The sequence below is a fragment of the Pinus tabuliformis genome, chromosome 9 (genome assembly GCF_031772625.1).
Source record: "Pinus tabuliformis cultivar Carrire ecotype Pingquan chromosome 9, CPIR1, whole genome shotgun sequence".
Taxonomy (NCBI): Eukaryota; Viridiplantae; Streptophyta; class Pinopsida; order Pinales; family Pinaceae; genus Pinus; species Pinus tabuliformis.
In genome coordinates, this window is record NC_142307.1 from 1,111,258,781 (window position 1) to 1,111,272,196 (window position 13,416).

Here is a 13,416-nt window from a genome sequence, read left to right on the forward strand (position 1 = left end):
GGCTAGAAGGCTTTGCTCTCCATTGAGTTTGAGTACAACACTTTAAGGATGGCAACACAGTTGGATCTAGATGTTACAAGGGCACAACAAGAGAGGCTTCTCCATCTCAATGGGTTAGATGAATTTAGGATGGAGACCCTCCTGCACACAGAGGTGACTCAAGTAGAAAGAAAGGTCTAGAATGACAATATATTTATAAAAATTTATTACAAAATATATTGATTTAAAATATCAATATTTGTTACAAATATTTATCAAAATATCTGGAAACAAGATTCAAGAATTTATTACAAAAGTATAGAAAGAGACTAAACTATTTAAAAAATATCAGTTATCTGAGTGTTGATGCTATTTCTGGGTGTTCTTGTAGTGACTGGGCCTTGAAATGAGCAATGTTGATTGTCTTGTTGACAGATGTTTGTCGTTGTCCCACTATTCCACTTCATTCTGTTTGATCACTGTAGTTGTTGAATGTGCAATGGTGTTTATCTTCCTGTCCTCTCTCCATTTGCTATTATTTTTTCTACTATTTTAATTTTAACCATTTTCCCTTTTATGTTAATTTAATTGTTGTTGTTTATAGAATATTGGGAAATTACGAAATTAATATTAATGGGCAATGTTATTTAATAATAATATAACCGAAACAAAGGGGGCTGGGGGTTGATTCTTTTGAATCACGAATTGATGCATAGAAAGGGCCACATGGTAGCTAGCGATTGGGGGAAACATATATATTTTAGGGATAATGGACATGCATGGTTGAGTTAGTGCATTGTGGATGGAGGCCAGGAGTTGACGTGAAGGTGGGGTTGGGATCATTGCTGGGAAGTGATAGGTAGAAGGAGATACATGGCAGTAGGGGAGTGGCGGTGAAGTGGAAATGGAGGGTGACGTAACCATGATTGTGGGTTATGGGGGGAGAAGGGAAAACCATTTTCAGAGGGCGATCAAAGTGGTTTATGGTATTAACAGGGGCAGTGTGAAATGATGAGGGGAGGACATGTAGCGGCAGTGAAACCATTTTTCAGAACCCCCCCTCACCGATAAATAGAAACATAATGTGGGGGGGGGGGGGTGCGTGGTGGGCGGCGGGCGGGGGGAATGCCTTATAGCCATCAGATGGAATTTTGATTGCGATGGGTTAGAAATTATGTGAGGTTAAACCATGGGTGGACCCAACATCTTATTAGATTACGTTTTATGCCATTTCGTGTCTGGGAGTGGGTTCCAGTTTATTGCATCGGGGGTAGTGCAGGTTTTATGTTTGGGACTTTTTAATATATGTGATAGTTATATATTAAAAAGGGACTTTCGACATGGTTTATGATATTAAAATATACAAAGGGGAACATGACTAGAGTTTGGTAATTAGAGTAAAGAAATGGAAATGCGAGTAGAGTTAATCGATTAGAATAAAGAAATGGGACGCGACTACAATTTTGTATTCATTATAGACAAAGGAAAAATGGAGTAAGGTTAGAGTATATGGAATTATATATAAAAAGAGAGAAAATGGATTTAAGGCTAAAGTTATCAATGAATATAGAAGAAATAGTCCCTGAGCCTTTATCTGCTTTTGAAGTGCAAGCTTCATTCTGGCCTATCTTTCAATCCAGGAGTCGGATTTGGCCGCAGGATATATTGTTGCAAAGTTTATTCTAAACACTTTCTAAAAAAGTACATATAGTGTGATATGATCCAAACATTTCATCCAAAAAATCTCCTCAAATCCTAATACTTGGTGTCTCTTTGGAAATAATTTGAAGGATGAAATATTATTTACAAAATCTCAAACATAATAATGATCAGGTATAATCAAACGATCCTATAAAAATTTATAGGATCCTAACAGAAGTCAATACATCATTCATGAAACTCATAAATGGATTGGGAGCATTGGTAATCTTGAAAGGTATTACCAACCATTCATATAACCCATGATTAGTTTTAAATAATGTTTTCCCCTCATCACCTTAACTAATTATAAGTTGATGATACCCACTTTTTAAGTCTATTTTAGAGAAATATGGAACATCACTTGAATAATATATTATGTCATAAATGTGGGGTAATTAAAACTTGTACCCAAATCTTTTTTTTTTAATTTCTTGGGAATCTATACAAATGCTCCATCCTCCATCCTTTGGAGTTAATACTTTCAGAACAACACATGGGATTAAGATTTCTCAGATGAGACTCTTATCCAATAATTCCTATACTTGATTCTTAATCTCCTCATTTTATTCTAGATTCCTATTATAAGCTTCTTTTTTTGGAATGCTAACACCTGGAATCAAATCTATGTGATGGCTAATGCTTCTTATAAGAAGCAATTTATCTGGTAAGTCATTCACAACAATATCAAGAAATTCAATTCACATACTTTTAATCTCTTCTGGAAAATCATTTAAATTTGTCTACGTGAGGATTACCTTTGGATTACCAATAAAATAAAATTTTACCTCCTCATGTTTGATTTCTTACACAAACTCCTTGCCACTCAGTAGCAACATTTTATAATTATTGTTCTATACTACACTTACAGTTTTTAATGGAAGAAGTCTATATGCATCGTTTCAAAACTATATGCATTATTCATTCCATCATGTATTTATTTAATGGCATATTTCCATTATCTTCCTAATAGTACATGTCATACATCCATAGCAATAACTTCACAAATCATGTTATCTTTGTAATGTCCTATCTGAAATTCTACTTCACATTTTTCATTAACTAGTATCTGATGTCGCTTTTACAACCATGATACTTTCTAGGGAGTGGGTTGTATGTTTTTCTTTAATTTTAACTTCTTTACCATTTTTGTAGATACTATATTATCAATACTCCCAATATCTATAATAACATTACAACATTTTCCCCCTTGATTTACAAACAGTTCTGATTAATATTTTCTTAAGTGTAGGTTCCTTTACTCCTCTAGTGGATTTCAATAAAGTTATTTTCATCATTGTTTATTCTCTATTCTCTAGTGCATTCTCATGTACAAAGGATTTTATACTTTTTGTATTAGTGTGTGCAATATGTGTGCTTCCTTGACTAGTCAACTTTTGTATAAATACAATGGATTTATTACCAATTTCATTACATGTATAGCATATGACTACAAAATTTCATCCTCTACCTCATTGATATGGCCTTTATCCTATAAAATCTTCTCCTCTTGATGATGATGTTGGTTGATAGGAACTATTGCCTCTTGACAATAGTGTTGACTTAAAGGAATTACTACCTCTTGATGATGATGTTGGATGATAGGAACTACTTCGTCCACTTTTGATGGGAATATTCTACTTGACCATCTTATGCTTGATTGTTCCCTGTTTGGTTGTCCTCTTCTTCTTTCTATATCTTTTACACCTCCTCTCTCACTTTGCTTCCTTTCCAACTTCTTTGATATCATAACGGCTATTTGGTAAAATTCTTCAACACAGAGACAAAATATTTAACTCATATTTTATTCTAAATCCTTAATCCATTAATGTACCTAGTTAGCCTTTTAGGATCTTCTTCCACATAATGAAATCTTATTCTTAACCTATAAAATTCTTTTTTTATATTATTCTATGAAAATATATTTTTTCTTAAGATTTTGGAATTCCTTGAAAATATTTAGCTAATAGTCTCGGGAAGAAACATACCTTTTAAGTTTTCCACCATTCTATCCCATCAGTTAATGTTCTTTCTTCCTTCTTCACTATGCTTGCACATTTTCCCGCCATAATGTAACATGTCCATTCAATCTGGCTATTGTAAATTTCACCTTCTTAGCTTCGGCTACATTTTCATAGTCTAAGTATTTATTCACAGCACCAATCCAATTGATTAACTCCTTGTACATGGACACTTCCATATTTGGTCTAGTACTCAAATTGGTGATCATTTTTATTATTTTTTCTTCTGGATTCTCTAGTTAAACTTATAACTCTTCTTCTTTGATAACCTCTTGTTTGTGAAAATCTCTTGCATCATCATCTCATATTTGGGCGATCTCTATAAGATCGAGCCTTGTTCATATAGTCTATACTTCTTGTAAAGCTTGGTTTGACACCAGTCTTCCTCATCTGACAACTACTCCTTTGGCTCCTCAATCTCTATACCCGATATTTGAAAAACTTACAATAATTCTGTAATATTTCGCAATTTATGCTTTATAATGATTTACATTTTTTTAAATCATGCACATATCAATTAACGAGAAAATAAAATATTCAACAACATGAATTAAGAGTCAATGCTAAGGAGGGATAAATCTTAAAAGTTCATACATATATCCTGTGTACTATTGAGTTTTTAGAAAATTCTCACCAACATTGTGCTTGTCCAATCAAAATTTTATGCTTAAGAGAGAGTTTTGGAAATAAAATTAGGTGGCGCACATTATGAACATGCACCCATATGATATGAAGCTATAAAAGCCGATATAACCTTGGATAAGGTAAAGTTTTGTTTTTTTTTTTTTAAATCGCAATATATGTCCTCTAGTCACTAAGATAGTCATTTAGTGTTAGATTTTTAAAAGGAAAGATGGAGATTCAATTTGATATTGTTTGAACCATGACATTACTATATACAGAAGTTGTGTTCCTAGATATATCTGATTCAGAAACTACAATGCCAATAACGACGGATGTCCAACATCACATTTGACAGGCTATCGCCACTCTCTCGAGGCTGCTCTAGAATTTCTCCAAACGGCACCCAAACTCAATAGATCCATGACTTTTACTGAATCAATCATAGGGCCACAAAAAAACTCTTATCTAGAAGCCTCATAATTTTAACACAACCACATTTACCAATGTGGTTGATATACATCGATAGGTGTATAATAGCCATATTTTTATTTATATAATTATATTCATTATATTAACATTATTTTGTAAATTTATATAATATTAGTTATTACATAAAATATTGTTAATATATTAATAGTTATATTTAAACTATAATATAGTTCATATATAACATAATAATAACATTTACTTATTATTAATAATATGTATTTATCTCTCCCAATTATGTTATCGTCAATAACTATTATATATCTATTAATATAATTGCCAATATATTTTATAATTACTTAGAGTCTATTAATAATATTATCTATATATACACTATGTATTAAACTAAAATATATTATACCATTACTTGGAAATGATATATATATATATATATATATATATATATATATATATATATATATATATATATATATATATATATATATAATAAACAGAAGGATTTAAAATATGTAATATTTTAAACTCAACAGATTAATAAATTGAAGGGATTAAATTATAAACCTAAAGAATTATTAATATTATAAACTGAACCAACTAATAAACCCAAGAATTTAATATTGTAAACCCAATGAATTAGTAAAGTTAAAGGATAAATATTATAAACCTAAAAGATCAACAAACCCAAGGAATCAATATTAAAAACACATGGGATTAGTAAACCCTAACAATTAACATTTTAAACTCAAGGGGTTAATAAACCCATGAGATTATTAATATTATAAACCCAATGAATTAGTAAACCTAAGGGATCAACAAACCTAAGGTATAAATATTAAAAACACAAGGAATTAATAAACCCTATGGATTAATAAACACAAGGATTTAATATTATAAACACAGGGGATTAACATTATAAAACTAAAAAATCAACAAACCCAAGGGACTAATAAACACATGGGTTTAAAAAAAAATTATAAACCCAAGGAATTAGTAAACACAAGGGATAAATAATATAAACCTAAGCGATTCCTAGATGCGGGTGATCAACAAGGACAATGAAGTGGCGATCGATTGGGTTGGCATGTGGCTAGACCACATGGCCTTCCGTAGACTGGCACAATGGCCTAAAACTGGCATTCACAATAGCCATAAATGCAAGTCAAAGGGGCGCCATCTCCAACCTGTAAGAAGCCACCCACCTCGGCTCTGCACAAACATGAATTCTCGGAATAATTTCACCTCTTCCCATGTCCATCATCCTATGCCACTGCAAGGCCTCTGCCCTCAATCCGCTGCAGCACCCAGCTCCCACACAACCACCAGGAGACACTGCCACCTCATTCGCTGAATTGATTTATGTCCTGGTATTCACTTCACCCAGAGTGTGGAATGACATTTTGTCTTCCATTCAACCTTTGCTGTTAATCCATCAGTTGAGCAGTCTACAAATTTAATTGTGTCTTTGCATCACCCCGAGCCCAATCTCGGAAGGAATTATCAAACTTCTGAAGAAAATATGCCTAGAATACGACACTGTATGCGTAGCCATAGGGGCGGAAGCAGAGGAAGCCTGACTCACCCTAGCACTCTCCAGTTTCGGATACCACTTCCTCCCTGGCCGAGCAGGCTCCTGGGCACTACCCAAATACCCGTAGTGAAAAAGGCTGCTCTCGTTCTTATTGCCTCCATTCAATGCCCCATGCCTCATGTCCTAATAACTTTCCTTCCATTTCTGCTTCACCTCCTAACAACACTCCATCCCATCGATAGCTACATCCCCAAAATGCCCAATTCACTTTTCCTTCTTCCCTGAATAGGTCCATTATCACTGCCACTATCTCCATTTTCTTTCACGAGATGGAGCAATTGCAGAGACAGGCCACTGAGGGTGGTGGCCGCACTGGAGCCATTGCGGAGCAGGCCATTGCGGATGGTGGTAGCACCAACGTAATTGAGGGACAGGACACTGCGGGTGGTGGATGCACCACTGAAGGATGCAGCCACACAAAAGCTGAACCAGACATGCCTTAGCCGAGCACCCACGGAGTAGGGAAGAACACTGAGCAGGAGATGGGACAAGAAGGGAAGGAAGCAGACAAGGACCAGCACACAGATGAGGATATCGACCCTTATTACTGTTTCATCGAGGAAGAACATCTGGCGCATAGGCAGGCAACACGTAGGCCTTGCAATAGGCAGGTGGCGACATGGAGGATTACAGGTGTTTCATCGTGGAGGAACACCTGTCATCTCCGCCTCGATCCTAGTCAGCCACTTTTTTTGCCATGTGTATACCACATATAATACCTTGTGTTTGCTACACAGCCAACCACGAGTGTTCTCTCTCAAGTTTTTAGAACATTGCTTTCTAGTCTTTTTTAATGGGGTCCAGGGAAAAAAAATTGCTAGTTTTAGGTTCTGTAGTTGGTTTTTTGTTCCACTATGAAAACTGATAACAAACTATGCGCATTGTTGGTTTCCTCTGCATGGGCAAGAAGCTAAATATTGAAACTAAATTTTTTTGATTCACACTGGTTTCCCAGTATGGGCAGTCTAGATCTAGACTCTGTTGTTTTTTGCCATTACTCAGGCATGGATAGGTACAGGCTAAGGCCTCAGTGTACATTATCTTTTCATAACGGATTTATAAACCCAAGAATCAGTATTTTAAACCTAATGGGTTGATATTTTAATCCCAATGGATTGATAAACTCATAGGAATATTAATATTATAAACCAACCACATTAGTAAATGTGGTTCAAAAAAACCGATAAATATTAATGGTATAAATATAATATTAATCATAAAATTAGTATTCATATTGATAAATATATAATAATAAAAATAAAAGTAATATTAAAAAATAATTATCACAACAAAAATATTATTATTATTATTATTAGTAGTAATAATTATTAATTTGAAAAAACAAGAAAGGATCTTACTATAAAGATTCTTGTGATTTTCTCCTGCACTACACCTCGCAGCTAGCCTACCTACCATCCTCTCATTCTCTTTCCCTTCTTCCCATCTCTGCCATCCCTTATGATCTGTTGCTCTCCCTCATGCTTCAAAGGTCAACCTGCCATGGCTGGGCTGGACCAGTTCTGAATTTGAAATGGAAGTAGTCACCTTCAAAGTGTTGGTGGCTTCGGGCCACAATTTTCAAAAGTACAACTCTTCCATATTCATGAAGAAAGTGAAGGCAATTCGAAATATGAAAATAAAGATCCCTCTGGATCAAACTCATGCTCTTTAGCTAGCTAATTGAGGGCTCATAGGTATGTTTATGGGCCTTTGGTCCTCCCTTCACAAAATTAGTTCATGGATCAAGAAGAATTGGAAGCGACTCATTAATGGGGAAGTGCTCTCCTCATTTTGTGGTAAGTGTTTCTACACATTTTGTTTTCAAAATAGATAAGATAAAGATTTAATCTTTCAGAGTAGCCTGTATTTCATGGGTCTTGAGGGTCTTTATCCTGATAGATGAGGCCTTAACTTCAACCTAGAATGGGACATCCCCTCAACTGTCCCAGTTTGGGTAAAGTTTCCCTGTCTCCCATTATATCGTTGGAATGATGCAACCTTTAAGTTGATTGGGAAATATTTAGGATGGGATGTTTTCTTGTGCTAGTATTTTCATGCAGGGGGGTCTATAAAAAGTGCTACTGGCAGAGGTCCAACTTTGTATGGATAACTGGACCCATATCCAGGAGGTGGACTATGATCAAATCCCCTTCAAGTGAAGGCTCTGACATGAGTATGGGAACTTTACAAAGGGTTGTCAAAAATCATAGTGTATAGAATATCCACAATAGAAGGGACCAAATGAAAAATTGTGGCAAGACAAGAAGAGAAGAGGAAATAATTGTCAACAAATTCCCCCTCTAAAAACAACTCTTCCCCTCCCTTGAAACATGGAGCAAGTCAGGGTATTTGATATCGGCCTTCTGCTGCCTCAAGCCAAGGAGGCGATAATGCCAATAGATTCAATTCCCTCATTGGGATATTTAAAAAGGAAGTTCCCCAACAACACCCTCCTAATGAACATGCACAACTTCAACGATAAAATCCTCATACAAACATGTCACCACAGAAGGAGGTAATATCCCTGGAAAAAGTCTCTAGTAGAAGTTCAGAGGACTCCTCCAATGGGGAAAGGGAAGAGGAAGACTTCCTATCCTCTAAATAAAGTATGGTCCCTACTATAATTAGAACCTTAGCTGATGAGAAGTCCAAAAAAGAAAGGGAGAATGATAAGGAAAGGAAATTCAGACGATGTTGTCGTAAATCAAATAAAGAGATCATATTGGAGAGGACAGAGAAGGAAAAATAACTAGGGTATCTACACGTTATCCCCAAACAAATATGAGAACATGGGAAAAAACGAGGAAAGAAATGATATCTAGTAGGTCCTCGGAAAGGGACATCCTTCTCTAAAAGTAAATAATGAATATTATCTCCTATAAATCTAGGGGACATGGCTTAGATAAAAAGACTATGGAAGCAAAATCCCTAATCGAGAAGGAAAAGAAAATATATGCCCTATTCTAAGAGATGAAGCTGGGAGAGTATGATCTCTCCAACAAGCAGCGCAAATTATGGAATGAAAGAAACATGGTAGTTGTCATTTTGATAGGTACCTTGGGAGGACTCTGCACAATGTGGAACCCTCTATATCTGCAATTAGTAAACTCTATCAAAACCACACATTGGATTGCAACATATTTCACCATTTTAGAAATTAGAAAGATGTGTATTATTGTCAATACATATATGCATATCCACTTTCAAGAAAGGAAGGAATGTTGGCAATCCCTAATGTATTTGAGGCACATTAAATATGAAAGAAACTATATTCTCGGAGGGGAATTCAACACCGCTATCAATCAAAAAGAAAAAATGGGGGGGATAAATTATTCATGATTCCTTCCAAGAAGCTATGGAAGATCTAATGCTCTCTCCTGGATTGTTTGATGTCAAAACTTCACGTTTCCTCTACATTTGGAATAACAAATTCTCTAGGCCCGACCATATAGCAGCCTGACTAGACTGTTTCATCCATTCTGACCTCCTTTGCCTGGAAAATTTGGTCCTTCAATCCGTTATCCTCCACTATAGTGGCTATGACCATAGACCCATCCACCTAATTCTTTCCCCCTCCCTTAAACTTGGCCCCACCCCATTTTGGTTATGCCCTATCTAGTTGGATTTTCAATGGTTTTGTCATTTTGTTTGGTCAATCATGGTCCCAATGGGTGGACGAAAGCCCAATTTTATTTTGGAAAACCAATATCAAAAGATCAAAGAAGGACATTAAAGTCTGACTCACTGAAAGTAAAGCTAAAAGACAATACCCTATAAAAGAGACAGAGCAGAAGCTCCCATCATTCCAGGAGCATATTGATGATGACCCTATCTCCTTGGAGGAACTGCAAAGAGAAGTAGATGCATTTAAGTAACTCCACTCCCTTCTCTGTAATGAGCAATATTATTGGAGAATTAAATCCAAAAGAACATGGCTACAAGCTAGTGAGCAGAACAATAAGTTTTTCATAAGAAATCTTGGTGTAGAGAAGAAAAAATCCCAACTCGTAGATTCATTATGAGGGCCAAACTATATCATAGTTTGAAGGAATCAAAGAATTTGTTGTCCAACACTTCCAAGCCTTGTACCATGATGATAGATAAAGGGATAGAGATTCAAAGAATTATATCTTAGAACATGGGCCCACCATAGTTTATGAGGAAATGAATTCTCAACTAACTGTGCCCCATTCTAATGAGGAGATTATGAAAGTTTTATTTTCCTTTCTCCTGGATAAATCCCCAAGACTGGACTGTTTTTCGTCCTTTTCTTACCAACACTTTTGGGAGCTAATAAAAAACGATATGCATAGAATGATAGGGTATTCTCTTAAATTCCTTTCTATTTGGGGAGGAATAAATTCTACTTTCCTGGATTTAATCCCCAAAGAATCCAATCCTTCTGCCATCTCAAGGTTTTTTCTGATAAATCTTTGGAATGTCTCTTACAAAATCATCTCAAAGTTTTTGGCATCCAAACTAAAACTAATCCCTCCCAATTTAATCTTGGTCAACCAACAATGATTTGTTACTAGATGGAAAATCATTGACAATATCATTTTGATTCAAGAAGTTGTGGACACTGGGTGGAAAAGAGGAGATTTGGCGATGATAATTAAAATTAATATGGAAAATTATTTTGACAGGTTAAGACATGAATTTTTACTCAAGGTAATGTAGAAAATAAGATTTACATCATCCTTTATCCAATGGGTGGTCTTCGATATCTCTCCCCCTTGGACATGTCCCCTGGTTAATGGGAGGGTTGCAGATTTCTTCAAGGCATCTAGAAGGTTGAGGAAGGTATGCCCCATATCCACTTCCTCTACATGTTAATGGTTGATTCCCTGGGAAGAAGGTTAGATTGGGAAAGAGAAAGATCTAACCTTCGAGGCATCAGATTTACAATGGCGATAAAAAGCATTAATCATGGGAAGTTTGTTGATGACACCATTCTTATTAGAGTAGCATCCACTTTAACAGACATGAGATTCAAAACTACCTTAGGAAATTTATTAAAGGCCTCTAGAGGTGCAATTAATGATAGAAAATGAACATCTTTACTTGGAACACTACTGCACAGAAGCTAAGAAGATTGAAGATATTTTTGGGTTCAAGATCATTAGGGACTGGAAGAAATTTAAGTATCTTGGCATCCCAATATTATTAAAAACAACTTCCCCCAAATCATGGCAAGGGATATTGGACAAAATCTATGAAAAACTATTGAATTGGGGGTTTTCCTAGCTCAATAGCATGGGTAGGATTATCTTGGTGAAGGTCATATTATCATCCCTTTGTACCATATTTTTCATTATTGGCTCTGAAGCATTTTATGCCTAAACTTGGAATCTATATAAGAAAATTTCTTTCGGAAGGGGGGAAGAAAGAAACTAAAAAACTTCACTTGGTGAACTAGAAGATTGCCCATGCCCTGAAGGAACATGGGTGGCTAGGAATTTGAGACCCCTCCTTGGTAAAAATATCAATGGGTGCTAGTCTCTTCTGGAAATTAAAGGTGCAAGAAGAAAAATGGTGGTTAAAAGTATTGTAGGTTAAATACCAACAATAGAATATCCGAGGAGAAGCCAATTCTTCAAATCAAGGATCTCCCTTTTGGAATATCGTTCGATATTCCTCTTCCCTTATTATCGACACCCATAACAGAATCCCTAAAAATGGCAACTCAATCAACCTCTGCACTATTTCCATTTCGGGTCACCCTCCCCTAGGGCTAGAGATTCCATCTCCCCTCTGAAGGATCATCTCCTTCATGTTGGAGTAATACTCTTGGATTAGATCTAAAATTGGGATGAAAGAGGAAATTGGAAGCGATGGATGTTTGGAAATATCCATGCTCACTTATCACAGATGCTGGAAGTCCTGAAATATAAATTAAATGGATGATTACCACTTAGGAAAGAGGAATCAGATTGCTAGGGTGGAGATCCTTATCCTATTCTATGAAGGATGGTTATTCCCTCCTCCTCTTTAATCTCCAGATTCCTTTGAAATCATCGATATGGAGAAAGTTTTGGAAGCACAATTCCATCTCTAAACTAAAATTATTTTGTTGGTTACTTATGCATAAAAAAATCCTCATTGCTAAGAATTTGAGGAAATGAGGATTTTTTTTCCCTTCTCGATGTCCTCTTTGCAAAAAATCAAAAGAAATCATCCCCCACCTATTACTCTCATGTCCCCACACTGGAGTTTCCTGGTCGCCTACCTTGCATACTCTTTCCTGTAAAGTTCGATGGTGCCTTGATATAGTTTCCTTGTTTTCCACTTTGGCAAAATATTATTTGGGCACCCTTCAGCCAAAAAATATCTTAAAGAATCCTGGGTGGCTCTCCCAAAATATATTTTCTGCAAAATTTGGCAGTCTAGAAATAAACCTATTTTCAAATCCATTCGACCACCTGCTACATATCTGCTCTTAGTGCTCTGTCGTTTTGTTTGAAATTCTATCTATCCACTCTAGATTCCACCTTAGATCTAGTGGAGATGCATTGGTTGGAGCCTTGGTAACCCATGAAAACTACCATCCCCATCCCCATTGTTGTAGTGTTTTCTTCTCAAAGATGTATGAAAAGAAACCACTTAAGAATGTGGATGACAAACAATCTCAATGGCTGCTAAACATTCTAGATCTGCAACAATGGATAGAAACAAAACTTGCCAAAGTCTGGATGTATGCCAAAATCATTGTTAAAAAACAAAAATAAGGAGTAATAACTCCAATCATCCAATGGAAACCAGATATCTAAAGAATAATTTTATAATAACACCTGTGAAGGGAACAAATAAATGTTACCAATCCCACTCTATGGGATGGGTTCTTGGGTGTCCTCAAACGTCTTCAACTTGTGTAGAGTCTCTCTCCTCTATAACGTGTAAACCCAACAAAAATATGGTGTGCGACAATGAAAATAATTAGAGTTACAATAGTGAGTGCAACAATGAAAATAATCAAAAGTGAATAATGAATGTAAAACCCTTATATTTATAAAAAAATATTGAGTTATCTCGAATAATGAGCAATAATAAAATATTATT

At 35.7% G+C, this 13,416-nt stretch overlaps 1 protein-coding gene across 1 annotated transcript in view; it reads left to right on the plus strand.

Moving 5' to 3' along the window:
- The first annotated feature begins 6,839 nt into the window (after positions 1-6,839).
- Positions 6,840-13,416, plus strand: part of LOC149152551 (protein DMR6-LIKE OXYGENASE 1-like) — a 162,554-nt gene continuing 155,977 nt past the window's right edge. The window contains exon 1 of the mRNA XM_089443520.1: positions 6,840-6,990. Within this exon, the coding sequence (XP_089299646.1) occupies positions 6,840-6,990 (151 nt within the window). The remainder of the gene's footprint in view (positions 6,991-13,416) is intronic.